A 19,992-nucleotide genomic window follows, 5' to 3' on the forward strand; every position below is an offset into this window, starting at 1 on the left:
TGAGAGGGTGTATTAGTCCATTTTCACACTGCTAACAAAGTCATACCTGAGACTGGGTAATTTATAAAGGAAAGAGGTTTAATTGACTCACAGTTCAGCGTGGCTGGAGGGGCCTCAGGAAACTTATAATCACAGTGGAAGGGGAGGCAAACATGTCCTTCTTCACATGGTGGCAGAAAGGAGGAGTGCTGAGTAAAAGGGGGAAAAATCCCTTATAAAATCATCAAATCTTGAGAGAATTCACTCACTATCACAAGAACAGCATGAGGGTAATTGCCCCATGATTCAATCACCTCCCACTGGGTTCTTCCCACGACGTGTGGGGATTATGGGAACTACAATTCAAGATGAGATCTGGGTAGAGACACAGCCAACCGTGTCAGAGGGTCTCTGTCTCTTTCCAGATAAAATAAATAGAAGGTGGCATATGCCACTCTCTTCCCCTTCTTTCTGTGTAGAGTATAGCTGTGATGAATTGACCAACCATTTTTTCCAGCATGAACCAACAAGCATGAGGACAGAAGGGTAGCCCACTAAGAATTATGGAACTCAACGTGAGAGAGAGCAAGTATCTCTGATGATGTTGCTGGACTGGATTCCCTACCTCCAGGTACTTGTTAGGTAACATACTTCAATGCATCTTTGTTATTGAAACAGCATCTCATTCACAACATTTTGAGGGTCTGCACAAGTGTTTGTGGTCTCTTCTTGAATTACTTAATTGCATACAATGTAGCTTATTGGATAAATCAAGCCCTGTATTTCTGTTATACAGTGTGGATCTCAATATTCTAGTATCCCTTAAAATAGCTATTTAATTTCAAAATAAATTTTGCCCAGAAATGGACATGGATTTTTAGAGTGAAAGATTAGACTTTACAAATCCATTCCAAAAAGCATCTTTGTTTTAACTTGAAAGAGTGCATAGTGTTGTAGAAAGATTATGGTTTTGGGAGTCAGACTCAAGACACACCTAACTTCAATCTCACCTCTGTCACTTAGTACATAATTAAATTAGGTAGGATATTTAATCCTCTAAGCCTCTACTTCCTCAAGTTTAAAATGATGGAAGTACCAATCTTGAAAACAAGTATGAGGATTAAAAATAATGTACATCAGCTGGGCACAATGGTTCACGCCTGTAATCCCAGCACTTTGGGAGGCCAAAGTGACTTGAGGTCAGGAGTTCAAGCCCAGGCTGGCCAACATAGAGAAACCCTGTCTCTACTAAAAAAAAACAAAAATTAGCCAGGAATGGTGGCATACATCTGTAATCCCAGCTACTTAGGAGGCTGAGGCAGGAGAATCCTTTGAACCCAGGAGGTGAAGGTTGCAGTGAGCCAAGATCACACCACTGCATTCCAGTCTTGGCAACAGAGCGAGACTCTGTCTCAAAAAAATATATATATATACATAAAATGTTCTGGTACACAAGCAACATTCAAGAAATCAATGTAGACACAGATCTTAGACTTTTCACAAAAATTAACTCAAAATGGATCATCGACCTAAATGCAAAACACAAAACTATAAAACTCCTAGAAGAAAACATAAGAGAAAATCTAACAGACCTTCAAATTGACAATTACTTTTTAGACACAACACCAATAGCAGGACCTTTAAAAGAAAACATTGATAAGTTAGATGTTATAAAAATTAAAAACTCCTGCTCTGTCAAAGATACTATTAAGAACAGGAAAAGAAAATCCACAGATTGAGAGAAAATCTTTGCAAAACACATATCTGATAAAGGACTGGTGTCCAAAATATACAAAGAATTCTTAAAACTACACTAAGAAAATAAACAATATAAATTTTTTAATAGGCAAAATGTCTGGACACCTCACCAAAGAAGATATACAGATGACAAAGAAACATATAAAAAGATGCTCAGTATCTTATGTCACCAAGGAATTGCAAATTAAAACCACACTGAGATACCACTACACACCTGTTAGCATGGCCAAAATCCAGAACACTGACAATACCAAATACTAGCAATGATGTGGAGCAACGGAACCCTCATTCATTGCTGATGAGAATGCAAAATGGCAAGGCTCCTTTGGAAGAGAGTGTTCAGTTTCTTAGAAAACTAAACTACTCTTACCATACAATCTAGCAATTGCGCTTCTTGATATTTACTCAAATAAGCTGAAATTTTATTTCCACACAAACCCTGCACACAAATGTTTATAGAAGTTGTATTCATCATAATTGCCAAAATTTTGAGGCAACCAAGATGTCCTTCAATAGTGAAGGGATCCTTCCTTCCTTCCTTCCTTCCTTCCTTCCTTCCTTCCTTCCTTCCTTCCTTCTTTTCTTCCTTCTGTGGCCCACGCTGGCGTACACTCGGCTCGCTGCAGACTCCCTGCCTCCGCCTCCGGTTATTCTCCTGCCCTGGCCTGCGGGCTCCCTGGGATTACCGGCGCACGCCAACACCCCTCCCTGGTTTTTCTCCTTTGGCTGGAGGCGCGGTTTCGCCATGTCGGCCAGGCTGGTCTCCAGCTCCTGACCTCGAGTGGTCTGCCCGCCTCGGCCTCCCGAGGTGCTGGGACTGCGGACGGAGTCTCGCTCACTCGGTGCTCGGTGTTGCCCGGGCTGGAGTGCGGTGGCGTGGTCTTGGCTCGCTGCAGCCTCCGCCTCCCAGCCGCCTGCCTTGGCCTCCCAGGGTGCTGGGATTGCAGCCTCTGCCCGGCCGCCGCCCCGTCTGGGAAGTGGCGAGCGTCTCTGCCTGGCCGCCCATCGTCTGGGAAGTGAGGAGCGCCTCTGCCCGGCCACCCATCGTCTGGGATGTGAGGAGCGCCTCTGCCTGGCCGCCCCGTCTGGGAAGTGAGGAGCCCCTCTGCCCGGCCGCCACCCCGTCTAGGAAGTGAGGAGCGTCTCTGCCCAGCTGCCCCGTCTGGGAAGTAAGGAGCACCTCTGCCTGGCCACCCCGTCTGGGATGTGGGGAGCGCCTCTGCCCGGCCGCCCCGTCTGGGAGGTCTACCACAGAGGCCAGAAGCAATGTGGGGGCTGGACGTGGTGGCTTACACCTGTAGTCCCAGTACTCTGGGAGGCCGAGGCGGGTTGATCACTTGAGGCTAGGAGTTCGAGACCAGCCTGGCCAACATGGCGAAACATATGAAAAATACAACAGACAAACCAACCAACCAAGAGACAACAAAACAGGTCTATCCTGGAGTCATACTCTAATTTTTTCTATTTTCCTCCCTTTCTGATCCTTTATCCCACTTTCTTTTTCTTCCTCTTCCTTCTTCTTCTTTGTCAAATAGAGGATTGAGTTATTATCATTGATCCATACAAAGTCCCTCTCTCATTTATTTTCTTTAATTCTCACCCCCCATTTCTATTCCCCATCTTCCCATGTGCAACCTTCCTAAGATGTTTGATATGCATCTTTTTGTTTGTATGTACTTTTAGAAAATGTTTATTGTTTTGTGTGCAAAAAAAAATTAATAATAAAAAAATCAATTCCAAATAAACTGTGGTACATCCAGACAATGGAATATTATTCAGTACTAAGAAGAAATGAACCACCAAGCCATGAAAAAACAGAGGACCTTAAATGCATATTAAAAGTGAAAGAAGCCAATCTGAAAAGGCTACATACTGTATGATTCCAACCTGATATTCTGGAAAATTCACAACTATAAGGACATAAAAAGGTCAATGGTTGTTAGGAGTTGGGGGGAGGGAGAGAGCAACTGGCAGAGCACAGGAGATTTTTAAGGAAGTGAAAGTATTCTGTATGACATTATAATGGAGGATACATGTCATTATACATTTATCAAAATCCATAGAATGTACAACACGAAGAGTCAACTCTAATGTAATCTATGGACTTTTGGTGGCAATGATGTGTCTGTGCAGGTTCACTGATTGTAACAAACTTACCACTCTGGTGTGGGATATTGATATTGGGGGAGACTGTGTATGTGCTGGGGTAGAGGGTATATGCTAACTCTGTACTTGCTGTTCAACTTTGCTGTGAACCTAAAACTGCTTTAAAAAATAAACTATACTTTTTAAAAATAAAAAAAAAATAGTGAGTGGATAAACAAAATGTGGTATATCCATATAATGAAATATTATTTAATGCTAAGACTAAATGAACTACCAAGTCACAAAGACTTGGAAGAAGCTCAAGTGCATACTGCTAAGTGAAAGAAGCCAATTTGAAAAGACTACATGCTATATGATTCCAACTAAATGACATTCTGGAAAAGGCAAAACTATGGAGACAGTAAAAAGGCTAGTAGTTGCCAAGGATTTGGGGGGAGGAAGGGAGGGAAGAATATGAGAAGCTCAAAGGATTTTAGGGACAAGAAACTACTTTTTATGATACTATAATGGTGGAGACATGACATTATAAATTTGTCACAACCCATAGAATTTACAACACAAACAGTGAACTCTCATGTAAACTACGGACTTTAGTTAATAATAATAATATAGCAGTAGTAACTTCTGTAGTCAGCTAAGGGGGCCCATTATGTCAGGGTTTCTCATTCTTGGCATTATTGACATTTTGGGCCAGATATTTTTTGGTTGGGGGAGTTGTCCTGAGCATTGTAGGACGTTTAGCAGTATCTCTGATTTCTCCAGACTAGAAAATGCTCACTCCCCATCCCCACCCACTCCCATCTCCATTCTGTGACAACCAAAAATGTCTCCAGACATTGTCAAATGCACCTAGGAGGAGCAAAACCACCCCCACCATGAGAATCACTGCATTATGTGCTTTTGAAGAAAAGCAAAAGGGCCCGAAAGATCTTAAAATCTGTACCTCTGTCACATTAGACCAGAGTTTCTAAACTCAAAATGGGAAATGTACGTCACTAGAAATAAGTTATGTCTGCTGGGATTCTTCATTATGTGATTTTGGCCTTGGGCCTTGAGACCAAAATATGCTGGGTATATATCCTGGTTTGGCATTATTTGAAAGCCAGAAATCTGATCAATCGCTGCATTTCTTTCCTTTTCTTTTCTTTGTTTTATTTTCTTTCTTTCTTCCTTTTTCTTTTTCTCTTTCTTTCTTTCTTTCTTTCTTTCTGTCTCTCTGCCTGTCTCTACTTTTCAAAGTTGCTGTTCAAACTGATCCAAATAAAACTAAAACCATATGGCCAGAGTGGGGGTATGATGCCCATCTATTTTCCCTCATTCCTTTCGAAATAAGCACAGGAGCCAAGCATGGCAAATCCCTTTGCTGGAAGATCATTTTTAGCCTGGTTGTTTTGTGTTGTGTTGTTTGAATAATTGCTTAGGACATTTTGATACTTCATGGCATTTTCCTCCCAAGAAAAAAGTTTTCAGATTGATAATATTTTTCTTCACTAATCTCAGTCTTAGCCACTAAACCACAATCAAAGGGTCTAGAATAAAGAAAAAGACCCTGTTATTTGTTATTTTTTAAGCAAAAAGGGGATTTTGTGTATATGCCTTAATTGGGCTGGGTACCCTAAGAGTGACTATCTTACTGAAGTTTGAAAGCTGGGAGTTTCCAGGATATATGTGCTAAACTTGATTTGCCTGTGTGTGTTTTTGTTAGGTACCAGCCAAAATATTTTATTTATTTGTTTATTTATGTAAAGAATGAGAGATTTCTGCTTAGGCCTCTGTCCAGGGGAATTCATGGTTCAATAAAGACTAACAGCCCCAACAAGGCTACAGCTTTCACCAGTTCGTTTCTCCCTGGGTTCTTTATCAAAAGAAAACAGACCTTCTGAGAATGAACTTCCAGTGGATCATTCCATTTTTTACCAAAACATCTTAGCAGAGCTAAAAGATAGTCTAGCTGGTTTGGGAGGCAGAAAAAAGGATAGGCTAAGGGTAAAAAGGAACATGTGTGATGTGGTGCCTAGTGGGACTTATCCTCAGAAAAGACCTGGATCTCTGTGCTGTCGTGCAGGCCCACCCCTAACACTGCAGAGCTTCCCTGGGGCTTGAAGAGCGTTGCTTGTTGAGTGGATGTCTAGGTTTATGGGTTATATACTAGGCCCGCACTGGGCAGCAAATTCCAAGCAACAAAGGCAACCGTGTGTTCGTCAATAGATTCCTATTTTTTTGTGTGTTTGTGAAACACTGGACTCTCTAAAGTGCAGGGCCTAGATGACTCTGACACTAAAAAAATACATACCATCAGTAACCTAAATCACCAAAGGCCTCCTGCTCAGAGATCTCTATGAAGGTGGCAAATGCCCAATGCTGGCAGAGCATCAGATTCACCTGGGAGCTTTTTGATGCTACAGACATTCAATTTCTCCAGTTCCTCTTCATCAGATCTCTAGGGATAGGGGCTCAAGCATAAAAATCAGCGTGAGGTTGGAAGCCAAGGTTACACAGGCTACTTGAAAGCAGTAGTTAAAGAAGGCCACCCAACCGTGTGTCCTATTTGGACACCTGTGAGTGACAGAAGTGCATGTCATGTGCTGTCCTTGGTGGGACACCACGCAGACAACAAACAGGACCTTTCTTCTCTAGTTCTCTTTGGATGGTCAATTGTCCCAAACTTTCCAACTTATTCATCTTGTTACTCTCTATAAAACTCTGAGCACAGTCAGCCTCCCGTTTGTGTTTAATCAATTAACCAATTAAGGCAGTAGATACTAATACCTTATTTCACTCTCCAGGTCCCTAGCTCAGCCTTCTCCTTCAGAACCTAAATAAATATTCAAAGAAGTAACACAAGTTTGAGATTTCTGAGGGATCTCAAATAACCTATAGGGAAAAAAGTTTTCATAATGACTCATATAAAAGCTGGAGGGCCCAGTCTGAAAGTGACCTTTTCAAGAGCAGGTGAGGACATTCAGGAATTAAAAGGTCCTTCTATGTAAACAAACATTTTATGTGAAGAAAGGTTTAAAATTGCATTGTAGAGGACCCACTTACTACTGAATTAGAGAAATGACATATTAAGCAAGGCATCTTTGGCCTAGACTAGGAAAGAATTAAAGGTGCTATCTAGGGCTGACAGCAGAGCCAGAGGCATAGCTTCTTAAAACGTGTAACTCTCAGCCCTGCTGCAATGCATTCTGGCCTCTTGGGTTCATAACTCATCCCCATGGACAATTGCTTGATGCTATCATGTAGAACACGTGGGGTTCTAGGATTCATTACTGGGCAAACTCTACCTCTGGCAGAGTCCAGTCAACAGGACCTATGCAAGCGAGCATCTGAGGGGGCTCAACTGCAAAATTTCATTGTAAAAATCATCTCAAAGGTCAAACTGTAGTCAAATGGGTAAGTTATGGCTCTGCCACTCAATAACCCTGAGTGACTTTGAGTGAATAAATTCATTCATTCATTTATGTCCTTATAAAGTAGCTGTTATGTGCCAGAAGGGTGTCAATCACTGGGGATATAGCAGTAATCAAAACAGAGAACCCCAAGCCCATGCCTGGTAGGGAAAGAGATGTTAAACCAAACACCAAAATACATGTAGAAATACAACTTATGATAATAACTGAGAAGGAATGGTGTAACACGGGGGTCCCTCCTTCAGACCGAAGGGTCAGGGAGGACCTGTCGAAGTAATTAAACTGAAACTTAAAGGATGATTAGGAATTAGACAAAATGGTATGGGAAGAGGGCTTCAGACTTTAATAACAGCAGGTGTGTGAGCTGGTGTTCGAGGGAAAGAGTGTTTAGAGAAGTGGGTATGGGAGTTACGAATATGGTACTTGCCCCATAATGATGAAAATGATGGCCCAAGGGATGCAAACCAGGCATGAAGGGAAATGAAAGAGGGAGGTGCTGAAAAAGAAAAAAAGCGAGTGAGTACATTGGTGGTCTGACCAAGGCTGCTGAGACTGGAGAACAGTTTCAGCGAGGGACCTCAAGCCTGTGCACTTTCTCATTGGAGAAGTTCTTATTTGAAGCAGCAGTAGCAGTGACGTCCAGCGGGTGGCCGCTGGAGTGGATGGCTGAGGTGGAGTGCAGAAAACATGTACTGGCAGTGAGGGGGTCCCAGGAAAGAGCTCATTCAGTGGGCTCTATGTTGAATGTGCCCCTGAATATTCACATTTCTTTTTTTTTTTTTTTTTTTTTTTTTTTGAGACGGAGTCTCGCTCTGTCGCCCAGGCTGGAGTGCAGTGGCGCAATCTCTGCTCACTGCAAGCTCCGCCTCCCGGGTTCACGCCATTCTCCTGCCTCAGCCTCTCCGAGTAGCTGGGACTACAGGCGCCCGCCACCACGCCCGGCTAATTTTTTGTATTTTTAGTAGAGACGGGGTTTCACCGTGGTCTCGATCTCCTGACCTTGTGATCCGCCCGCCTCGGCCTCCCAAAGTGCTGGGATTACAAGCGTGAGCCACCGCGCCTGGCCGAATATTCACATTTCTAAGAAAAATGAAGACTGGTCCAGGTGCTAAAGTTTTTAATGAATGACAGGAAGTGACCAGGAGGCTTGCAGACAATCTCCTCTCTTCCCTGGGGAACCCCTCAGATTTTTGCTATAGGCAATAACAATATTCAGTTTTCTTAACTCTTTCAACGTGATGAAAAACACACTAGGCTTAAAATCAGAAGACCTAGGTTCAAGTTCTGGCCTGGTGACCCTCTCGATGTGCCCCCTTTTTTTGGACGTGTCACTCTGAGCCTTTAGGTCTGGGTTTCCTCATCTGTGAATTATATAAATGACTCTCAAAGGGTGGTGGGAAGTGGGACGGGGAAGACATGCCTCCTTAGGGAAGTCCACCAGAATTTCGAGGGCAGTGGTTTTCAACCCACCTTGCATGTGAGAATCACCTGGGGAACTTAAAAAAATTATAAGCCACCCATGAGATTCTGAATTTGGCCTGGGTTGGCCAGGTTTGCGAATTTTTTGAAAGGTCCCCCGGTGATTCTGATGGGCAGCTTGGGAACCACTGCTCAAGGGAAACATATGTCATTTGAGATGATCTCCAACTTACACCACTAGAATATAAGCCTCGTTTTTCTGTTTTGTTCGCAGAAATTACCTGAGTGCCCAGACTAGCTGACATAGCGTAGGCATTCAACAAATTGTGTTTGCATTTTACTCTGATTATAAAGCAGATCAGAGCACCATGCCCCAGGGACACGATGAAGTCAAAATTGTCACTGAAAGTCTTATTCAACTACTTAATTCTTTGGTCAATCCTGGCCATAGACATGTGGATGACCCTGTAGCCCCAAGCAAAATTCTAAAAGATTAAGTAAGATTCATTTATATATAATGAACCTCCTTCAGAATGTTCCACACATGTACATACGCATGGCCTCAACCTCGCAAGGGGTCTGCATCCAGGGGATTTATTCATTAGACCCCCAGGGAGATTGCGGCCCCTTTTCCTCTCTGTTCCCATTGCACCTTGACTCAGTTTTGCCCCTCAGCAATCACAGAGTGTAGAGATTGTCTGTTTAAAAATCTCCCTATGATGCCCCTGTTTACAAGAAATTCCCTGAAGACAGAGAGTCTTCTATTTTCCTTCTAATTCCAGCACTTATTGATAATGACAATGATAATGATGATGATGTCCCTGGCTTTGAACCAATATTTTATCACTTAATGAATACATTTGAATACTGTCTGGGACACACTGGGGATTTTCCTCTGCTGTATTTCCCTTCCAGTAGAGAAAGAACCAGGATTAGACCACAGAGCCCCATCAGAAATTTACTTGGTGGCTGGTGGTGGGGTCACTTAGATGCTGATATTTCCCTGGGATGAAGGTAAGAAGGAAGGGGTGAAAGGCAGCTTGGTGGACTCTGGCCCATGAAGACTAGCTGATGGGCTCAGGTTATTGCCCTTTTCCCAGCCTGCTTCGGGGAGGTCAGGGAACAAAAAGCACCATGATGACTTTGGAAAGAAGGAGAGGTCTTACAGGGTCAGAGGGGTATATTAGCTGCAAATTTTTCCACTATGTGGCCTCCTAGAAATAACTGGAGTATGGGAATTAAAAAACTCAGTCCTCAGCCTTCTTCTTAACCAGGTGAGTGACACTGGGCAAGCCACTTAACCACTCAATGGCTAAAAGTTGTCACTCTAATCACGGTGCCATAGTGCAAATCAAAACTAGGTAATACATGTAAAATCTCTTCACAATAAAACCCTTTCCATGCTCTGTGAAGTGATATAGATAGCAAAGCACTGTTCCCATTGTGTTCTGGTCACTTAGGTGTCCTGGAGTTTGCTGCATCACCTATTTGGGCAGGGCCCTTGTGTGCAGCCCCAGGTCTAGCATAGAGCCTGGAAGTGAGCATTGTTGTGTGGGTTTGCAGCTTATGTTGCCTATCATTTTAGCTGTGAATGGTGCTTTTGTCTGTCTTGAATTCAGATAAGAGCCTCAGGGAAACAAGAACGTTCCAAGATACTGTGATCTATCCTTTCCCTCCACCAGCTGTAAGGTAATAATCAGAGGTTCCTTGAAAATGTTGATTTTCCTGCTGGACATCTGCTAAAACACTCCCACCTGTGAATGCCCAGGACAGATCTGAGAGGGGCCCTGAAGGGTTGTGCATCATCCACAGTGGCTTTTGCCTGTCCTATCCTTTGCAACTATTTCTCCACACCTCCTTTTGCACAAGACTGTAGCCTCTGTTTCTCTTCATTCATCATGATAAAATCCAAATTGCCCAATAGCTGCTACTGTGTAAGAACAGCTCTTCCTTCTTCAGAGAAACTTCCTGGACCATCTAGCTTTGGAGCTGGCTGAACTTTGACCTACCCCTTCCTACTCAAATCCTGTAAAGCATTTCATGTTCCTTCCCTAAATTAGAAAACTTCCTTAGAGTTTTCTCATGCCTGGCATTCTGGAGCAAACTATGTTAATGATGCGCTAGTAATTTTCCTAGAATCTGGGTCTAAGAGGCCCAGATTCTTTTTTTATGGCAGTGGGTGCTGGGATGGGGTATTTTGTATTTTCAGACTTCTCTTCCATTTTCTGTAGAAAAAAAAACATATTTCCTTCTGTCCTTGCTGTTGTAATCATTTAGATGGCTCTGGGTGGTCTATACCAAATTACTATAGCTTTGTTATAGAATCGACTTTGATGACTGATCAAGTCTTTAGCCTTGTTTTAGACAAGGCCGGGACTAGGATGAGGTTAGTGAAGCACTTGCCTTGAGCACAATATTTAAGGAGATGGCCAAAAACTCAGTAACCAAGATAACTAGTATTTTAATGTGTCTTTTAAAAATAGACACTAATGCAAAAAAAATCCATGATGAGCAAAATATGATAATTTTAAATAAACCTGAGGTCAATATTATTGAGTTTTCTTTTTGCTCCAGGCTGCAATGTAACCTGGCATAGCACTGGCCTGGGGTATCTGTTTCTGATAGGTTTCCTTCATCAGGGTCTTTTCTGATTTACCCAGACTGCTTCATTGCCTCTGTGGATCACGTACCTCCTGTGGGAGTTTCCCTAAGCCACAGCACCCTCAAAAGCCTTCAATGTGCTCTTCTCCTTCCTTTACCTGTGACTTCATCCTCATGTGTATAGCAGCAGCAACTAACATTTCTCACCCACATGCCAGGCTCTGAGCTAAGATCTTCACATTCATTGGTAGGTAACCTCACAATTTGCACAGGTACCAATTCAACAGGTCCTGGTATTATCCTGGTTTTATGTTTTATAGCTGAGAAAGCTTCAGAGCGATGCTATCACAGCCATAGGTGCCACAGCTAGTGCACAGCAGAGCCACCCTCACCCACCCCTCTGTATTGCTCCTCACAGTTTCAGTCCTCAGTCTTTTCTTTCTTCTCGCCATTCACGAATCCTATCAGTATTCACTTTCTAGGACCTGTCGACGTTTCTCTTTAAGAGCTTTCTGTTGGATTAGAAGCTCCACTGAAATTCATCTTGCTGAAATGCAAAGCTAGATGAAGGAAACTCAGAGAGAAAGCATTGATCCAAAGCAATTAATTCCCTCAATTTGCCAAATAAGAAACGGAGTCCTGGAAGGGTGATATAATTTGCCAGCCTTCCCTGTTGGTGACACGGCAGGATCACCTGCTCTGCCACTCTGCCTTTCCCCTCCCTTTCCACCAGACTCCAGCTCCTCTCCATACGTAGGAGCTGCCTGCGCACCAGATGTTTTCCTCTCAGGCCCCCAGCTGTGTGCTTTCTTCCCAAAACTGCTCCAATTTCCTCCCCTCCAAGCCCACTTCCTCCTACCCCCCAGACACAGACATTGCTGTCTTCTTTTGTGCTAGGGGTTTTGCTGATATTTGTAGGTGGCCCTCTGAAAAACATAAACAAAACTGGACCTGGCTCAGAATAAAGTGGTAAAGCTGGAGGGGAAGAGGGGATGGGGCCCAGCTTCGGAGAGAAAATTACCTCCAAACTTTAGACTGCTGGTTGGCTTCCAAGTACAGTTTTGGGTGCCGATCACCATCACTAAACCAAGCCCACCTCTTAGGGGAAGGGGTAATATTCAAAACACCTCTTTATCCTGACCTGCCAGGACCAGTTACCCTCCCCCGTGCCAGCTGTAGTTACAGCCCTCTGAGTCAAAAAAGGGGTTGGGCTTATAAGACTTCATTTATAAGCACCTAAATTCCCTTTCACTTACTCCCAGAAGCTCATTAATAGATCAGTTGGTCAACATCTTGGAATGTGCCTTGGAAAAGGATAGGATAGATGAAAGGAAAGTTTCCATGAGAGGAGAGGAATTTAAGGCCAAAGAGTAGCCTGAAATGGCCCAAGCTCTCATTAGAGATTGGCAGCCTCAGTTGTTGCATTGCTACACAAGGTTCCTAAATTCCACCAACAGTGAAAGGTAGTCAGAGGTTTACCCAAAAAGGCTGTCTGCTGGTCATGTTACTGCTTATTCTGGCAAATGATTAATACGTTGGGAAGAAAAAAAACCAAAAGATTTGTTATAAAACATTCTGCAGAAACTTGGGGCAGAGATTGCACCCAAAAAATCAGTGATTTCAAGTTAATGTTGATCAGGTAAAGGAGATATTTTGAAATCTGTGATGCAAAGCTACTACCACTGATTACAGAGTTTGACATCACTGCTCCAAGGGAGGAAACAGGAGATCAGTAGGAATTCTTTACCTTCCTTCCACTTTTCAAATGGGGGCGAAGAATTAGCTTCTATGAATCCTTTACAATTCATAGCAAGAAAGAGCTTTTCTCCTTGTCCTGGTCCAAATTAGCCACAGGCTGGAGTTACTGAGAGGAACAGCACATTGAAGTTGCACAGAAAGTTGTTTTCAGGGAGGATACAAAAAAACGGAAACTGAATTGGGCAGGCCACGTGCCTCCCTAAATCCAAAATTAAATCCACGATACATAATCTGCCTGCCCTCTCACATTGCACTGTGCTGGGTGGCCAGACATACCAAGGGGTTCCTGCTGAACTGGAAGTGGGCTGTCATCTTAGCCTCCGTGAAAAGCTCATCTTTGAAAACTCATCTTTCCTTATGGGACTACTACATTTTAAAAGGATTTTTTTCTTCTAAATGCAATACGTTGATTTTTACTTTTTAAACAAAAATGTTCATTATTGAATTTTTTTAGTTGATTCTATTTTTGCAGTTTGTGTAATTGATATCCTAGGTGACATGGAGATTCCTGTGGCTGCCTGGCTCCAGGCAGTGGCTCCCAGAAGCTAGCGAGCAGAGCACACTGCCCAGAGCTGGGATATCAATATCCTTAGTGAAAACCACAAAATAGGCAATTTGAAAAGTAGAGAGAAACCCGAAGAGGAAAAAAGGTCCCTTGCCATTTTACTACTTTCAGCATTTTAATTAAAATGTATTTTTGTCAATGCAATGGTTGTTTCAGACGTTTTAAGAAAACATCTTGATTCCAAACCCCAGGGTAAATTAAGTCAATAAACTTTTGAAGACTTGTGCCATGCTGCAGATGGACTTTAAAAGCCATTGGGGGGTGGGGGCAATGGGGGTTTCTAAATACAATAAACTTCCCAAAAAGGCAATCTCAAGCCTAACTGAAGTCATACTATTTTTGAAAGTGGAAATCCCCCTTTTCACCACACAACCCCGTGGTCGAGCCATCTAAGAATTCAACTTCTGTGCCAGTGATAGGACAAAGCTCATACTCTGCCGAATGCCACAGTCACTCCTCTTCCTTCCTGCCACCCACAGGGTCAGCAACAAGCACTATCAGTTAAACGTGACACCTGGTATCTGCGGGCTGCCTCCGGTGGGAGCCAAATCCCACGTGTTGGTGTGGTTCCCACTAAAATAGATGTTTTCCTTTGAATCGTTTCTTTTCAACCTTCATTTCAGTTCTGTGCTAGTTTCTGGACTTTTGCCAACACCTCTTCATAAAACAGCTTATATTTGCTTTGAAAAACAAGAAAGGTTTGCATTTTGGAAAATATACTTCATACTTCATACTTCTAACCTTTACCATGGCCTGAAGGAAAAATGAAGCAGTTTCTTTCGTAAATTTTAAATATAGGAAAGATAACGGTCACTTTATAAAGAAAGCCAAACTTGTCCACATCCTTACACTCTTCCTCAAAGCTCATTTCCACATTCAATTTGGGTCGGGCTTTGTTTAGAGTGCCAATGAGCCTGCCTGGGCCACTTCTGCATTCTTGATGTTTGCAGCATTCACTGTAGAAACTGGCATTAGGACAGGCCTCTGCCACCCACAGCAATGCTCCTGCCACTTCCCTCCACTGTGCAGCCCCAAAGTGACAGAGGCTGAGGATCCCCAGCAAAGCAAACTGCTTCTGTCATCTGCTTTCGGGCAATTTTGAGACACCTTTCCTTGGCTTATTTCCACTGCTAAGCCCTGACACAATATAATATTTCAAAAGCCCCTAAGTGCTGAGAGAATACTCAAAATCACATTTTACAAAACCGAAGACAGAGGCCTCCCCCTGCTTATTAATGCTCATCATGATAATTCTTTACTTTGTCATAGTCTATGTATTTCTGTTGTTGTTAGTTTGTGTTGTTGATTTGTTCAGCCAAGGATCAAGCAACAGAGTGCAAGTGAGGCCACCCAGCGAGGGGGAGAAGGTGCAGCCTTTCAATCTACAGTGTACTTCTAAACATTCACTCTTTTTCTGATTATATAGTTAATTCACGTTTACGTGAGAAATTTTGGGAAAATTTGCAGAACATTAAGAAGAAAAAAATTATTGCTCTAGATCATCTCCCCAAAATTGCACCTCAATATTTTGGGAAATATTCTTCTAGCATTTTTTTCTATGCCTTTAAATATTCATCACCAGCACCCCCCGCCCCTCTCCCGCCCCACTCCTCCAGTTGGGATCAAGTTAAATATACTGTTTTATAACAGTATGTCTAGCACACTATTATGGTGTAGTGTAATTAGTTTTCTATCATTTAATTTGATCCATCTTTTGTTTCATTTGTTGTTATAAAAACCCAGAGTAATAGCCAGAGCAGATGTTATTAGCCCCATTTCACAGATTAAGAAAATGATCACACCTGTAATCTCAGCACTTTGGGAGGCCAAGGCAGGCAGATGAAGAGGTCAAGAGATCGAGATCATCCTGGCCAACATGGTGAAACCCCATCTCTATCAAAAATACAAAAATTAGCTGGGCATGGTGGTGCATGCCTGTAGTCCCAGCTACTCGGGAGGCTGAGACAGGAGAATTGCTTGAACTCGGGACGCAGAGGTTGCAGTGACCCGAGATTGTGCCACTGCGCTCCAGCCTGGTGACAGACCGTGACTCCATCTCAAAAAAAAAAAAAGAAAAAAAAAGAAAATGAGACACAGAAGTGCCTATACTAAAGTCATAGCATGGTTAAGCTTAGGTCGCCCAACTGCCGATAAAGTGCTCTTTGTCTACATCAAATTAAAGGGGCAGAAAAGCACAATGTAGGGGTCTTCAATATTCCTTTGCAAGAATAAGAGGCATTAATGATAGGTCATTGACATAATGACTCCTTAGAGAAGAAAAAAATAATATTTTACTATTATAGCAATAATGGCACTGATTTACAAATGACAGAAAATACAATGTTTTCAGGAATTTAAAAATATTTGGGAAATGTTGGTGAATATATGAAATTTTCATTCATTGCTGGTGGGAGTGCAAATTGATACAACCACTTTAGAAAACTGGTAAAACATAATGAACATCCTAACACACAGCATTACCATTCCTTGGTATACAACACACAGCATTACTCAACACACAGCATTATCAATCCTTGGTATATACCTAAGAGCAGAGCAAGGTTCAACAAACTATGGTGTACAGGTCAAATCTGGTCTTTGTAAATAGCACTTTATTGAAACACAGCTACATCCATTTGTTATGTCTTCTCTAGAGCTACTTTGGCACTACAATGGAATAATTACGACAGACAGAAACCACATGACCTGTAGATCCTAAAGTATTTACTCTTTGACCTTTTACAGCAGAAATGTGCCACTCTCTCTGCCTGGGAGGATAAATGCATATATTCACAAAGCAGTATGTTAAAGAATGTTTATAACAGTTTTACACACAATTGCCAAAAACTGAAACCCACCCAAATGTCTGTCAACAGTAGAACAAATAAATTTTGGTATAGTTATACAATGGAATACTATACAATGATGACAAGGAACAAACTATTGCTTTTTTTTTTTTTGAGATGGAGTTTCGCTCTTGTCCCCCAGGCTGGAGTGCAGTGGCGCAATCTCAGCTCACTGCAACCTCCATCTCCTAAGTTCAAGCGATCCCAAAGTGCTGTGATTATAGGCATGACCCACCGTGCCCAGCCTTTTTTTTTTGGAGGGGGGGGATGGAGTCTCACTCTGTTGCCCAGGCTGGAGTGCAGTGGCACAATCTTGGCTCACTGCAACCTCCACCACCTGGGTTCAAGTGATTCTCCTGCCTCAGCCTCCCGAGTAGCTGGGATTACAGGCACCTGCCACTACACCCATCTAATTTTTTGTATTTTTAGTAGAGGTGGGGTTTCACCATGTTGGCCAGGCTGGTCTCGAACTCCTCACCTCGTGATTCGCCCGCCTCAGCCTCCCAAAGTGCTCGGATTACAGGATGAGCCATCGTGCCCGGCCAAACTATGGCTGTCTACAGAAGTGATATATTTCACAAACATAATGTTATACAAAGAGTACCTACAAAATGATTCCATTTATATAAAGTCTAAAGACCAGTCAAAAATTAACATATGGTGATCCAAATTAGAATATTGGCTACCTTGGGGTGGTTATTGACTGAAAGGAGGCATGAGAGAGAGGCTTCTGGGGTGCTGGCAGTGGAAATCTGGATGGTAAATAGGGCATGTTTATTTTAAAATCCAACAAACTCTATACTAAAAAGTACGTTATACCTCAAAAGAAATCTAGAAAACTTGTGAAGTATGAGAAATGGTCAGAAGAGATAGTAAAGGAATACAGAAAAATCTATCGTAATGTTGTCAGGTGTAATTATTACCACTATATTATTATAGACGTCTCTGATTGGACAGAATAATGTAATAGCTTTTTTGTTAGCAAAATTAATGCCACAATATTAATGCAGTAACAGAAGTTCACACTAACAAGAGATAAGTCTGTTGCCCTCATAAGGGTTCCTCACTGAACAATATGAAGGACCTAAAGGAGGTGGCAAAATCTTTAGGCTCTGAAGCTGCCAGAAGATTCTGAGGGTAGGCAGAAGAGTAGAAAAAAGCTCCAAGGAGACAAGACAGGGGACCAGATAAGGAGATTCAGTGATTCCACTCAAGCTACTCTTATTGCAGGTAGACTCTGTATGGATTGCTGACCGATTTCATGGGAAAAAAAAAGGAAGTAGTTTGCCAAAAGTCTCTGGACTCTATGAGCGTGACTAATTGACCAAAAGTAAGACTATCTTTTTGATAATTGACAGATCAACACACCCTCCTAGATGTTACAGACACAGATCCCATTAACTGAATAAATAAATGAAGAAAATATGCAGAAAGGAAACTGCTAACCTTGGAAGGGAAAGGAGCAATCTCCATCCACTCTTGTTTCACTGACATCTTTATATTTGTATTCAACCACTTTGTTATTTTTCCTTATTTATGTTTATACCAGCTGTTTCCTCTGCCTGGAACATTATTCCCCTGTGCATCCTCATAGCCACTCCCTATTTTCTTCAAGTCTTAGCTCAGATTTCACTTTTTCAGTCCAGACCTATACAGACTCCCTATCTGAAGTTGCTGCCCACACTCTCATATCAATATTACAGGTTTTCCCTGGCCTGCTGTATTTTTTCCATCGTACGTATCACTTCCTTATACTCTATGCGCTGTACTTATTTATTATGGCTATTGTCTATCTGTCCTGCAATAAACTGTGAACTCCATAGGAGCAGAGACTTATTTTACAGATGTAAGTCTGTATCCCTGGCACAAGGTAGGCGTGCAGTAAATATTTGTTTTGTGAATAAGTGAATGAAGATGGTAGTCACCATCCTCTCTGGCACTATTTAGAATTACTGTGGTCTGCAGAGTCTTTCCAAAAAGATTGCAATTATTTGTACTCCCAACTACCAGTATATGAGCCTGCTTTATTTTCCCATATTCTTATTAGCATTACATATTATCAGTCTTTTTCATCGTGCACTATTTGTTGGGTGCAAATATACCTCATTGTTTTTTAAATTTCATATGTTTATTAATCATTTGCATGTTCACTTCTAGGAATTGCCTGTTTATGTCATTTGGCCACTTTTATTTTGGATTGTCTTTTGTTTATCTTGAGGGGCTGTTTTATAAACTGCCAATACTTTGTCTATCAGATGTAATCTAAATACTTTATTCCACTGTCTTTTAAACATTTGACTTGAAGCATTTAGACATGTTTCTGTTCAAAGAAATGTAAGAATATGAATTTTCCCTTTTATTATTCAGAAGACATAAAAGATGTTTCTTTGTGATGCTTTTTTGCAGTAAAGGACTATTTTCAAGGGTTAAGGCTCCTAATCAAATTGCAGCTGTACTTAGTAGCAAGTTGTGTACAGAATCCTACCTTTCAGGAACAAGGAAAAAGAAAGATAATTGCTAGGCTAGGTTTAAATAATGTGACTTATAGCAGAATTCTTTATAAGTCAGTGATAAGTAACAAAGTTTATTTTTCTTTTTCTTTGGTTTTAGTAAAACAAAAAACCCAACTGGTCCCCAGGGTAATCAAGCCATGATTCTGTGAGCAAAGAATAATGATTTCATAAAATAATACATTCCATTTATATAACAATTTATAGTTTTCCAAGTACTTTCATAAATATTATCATATTTGATCCTCAAAAACAAAACCATTTTTCAGGAAGGTAAACCAGAAGTTCATAAAAGCTAACTCTGGTGACTGGGATTCCATGTTGATTCTGTGACAGAGCCAGGCCCCCTGCCTTCTATGGAGGATTTCTATTACTTAACTAAATTAATTAGGCTTTCAATAAACAAAAATGTTAAAGTAAGAAAATGATATTCAAGTATTAAGTTGAACAGGTTAGGCCTTAAAATGTATTTATTCTTTTTGTTCTAATAAAAATGTTAAGATCATATCTATCTCCTCCTGTCTTACAAAAACAGACAGACATCTATCTACCTGTAGTTTATTCTTGCCCCAGGTCAGTGCTGACAATTCATAGAATACAAGTCAGCAGGGTCAAGAGAAAGGCTTCTCGCAAATATTTCTCTGTGATTTTAGTGTCTGTGATCTGTATGTGGGCTGCAGTACAAATTTTTAAGGTAGGGGTCATTTATACAATCTGAAACACTTTGGGCTCACCTATCTTTATTAACCAAGCTTAATTCCAGATCTGCCCATGTGTTCCTGACTCAGCTGGCCCCTGCCATTTTTAATTAATCCCGTTCAGGCCTGGTATATTTAATCTTTTATGCCACCTGTTTCCAAATACTCTGTCAAGGCCTGGCTGGGTTACTGCTCCATTCAAGCCTTCCTATTTTTGCGTCTCAATTCTGGATTGCTGTGTTTCAGAGTTTGGTTTCACTGAGTCATGAACTGGGCAGCACCTCCAACTTTCCTCTTATTTCAAATAATTCTGGCCTTGGGCACTTCCTTGCTATTTAG

The 19,992-nt window shown here is 41.8% G+C and overlaps 1 protein-coding gene across 3 annotated transcripts in view; it reads left to right on the forward strand.

Annotated features, from left to right (window-relative positions):
- The first annotated feature begins 466 nt into the window (after positions 1 to 466).
- The window catches only part of LOC129474213 (uncharacterized), a 37,673-nt gene continuing 18,147 nt past the window's right edge, over positions 467 to 19,992 (forward strand). For 2 of the 3 annotated variants that reach the window (XR_008654487.2, XR_008654488.2), the window contains exon 1: positions 11,447 to 11,527. Coding sequence is in view for 1 of the 3 variants with exons in the window: in XM_055265251.2 (XP_055121226.2) it covers positions 578 to 610 (33 nt within the window). In the remaining 2 variants the exon portion in view is untranslated. Of the gene's footprint in view, positions 611 to 11,446; positions 11,528 to 19,992 lie in introns of those variants that run through there. The other variant, XM_055265251.2, reaches the window with a different exon arrangement.

This window comes from Symphalangus syndactylus, chromosome 2, assembly GCF_028878055.3.
Source record: "Symphalangus syndactylus isolate Jambi chromosome 2, NHGRI_mSymSyn1-v2.1_pri, whole genome shotgun sequence".
In the NCBI taxonomy this organism is placed as follows: domain Eukaryota; kingdom Metazoa; phylum Chordata; class Mammalia; order Primates; family Hylobatidae; genus Symphalangus; species Symphalangus syndactylus.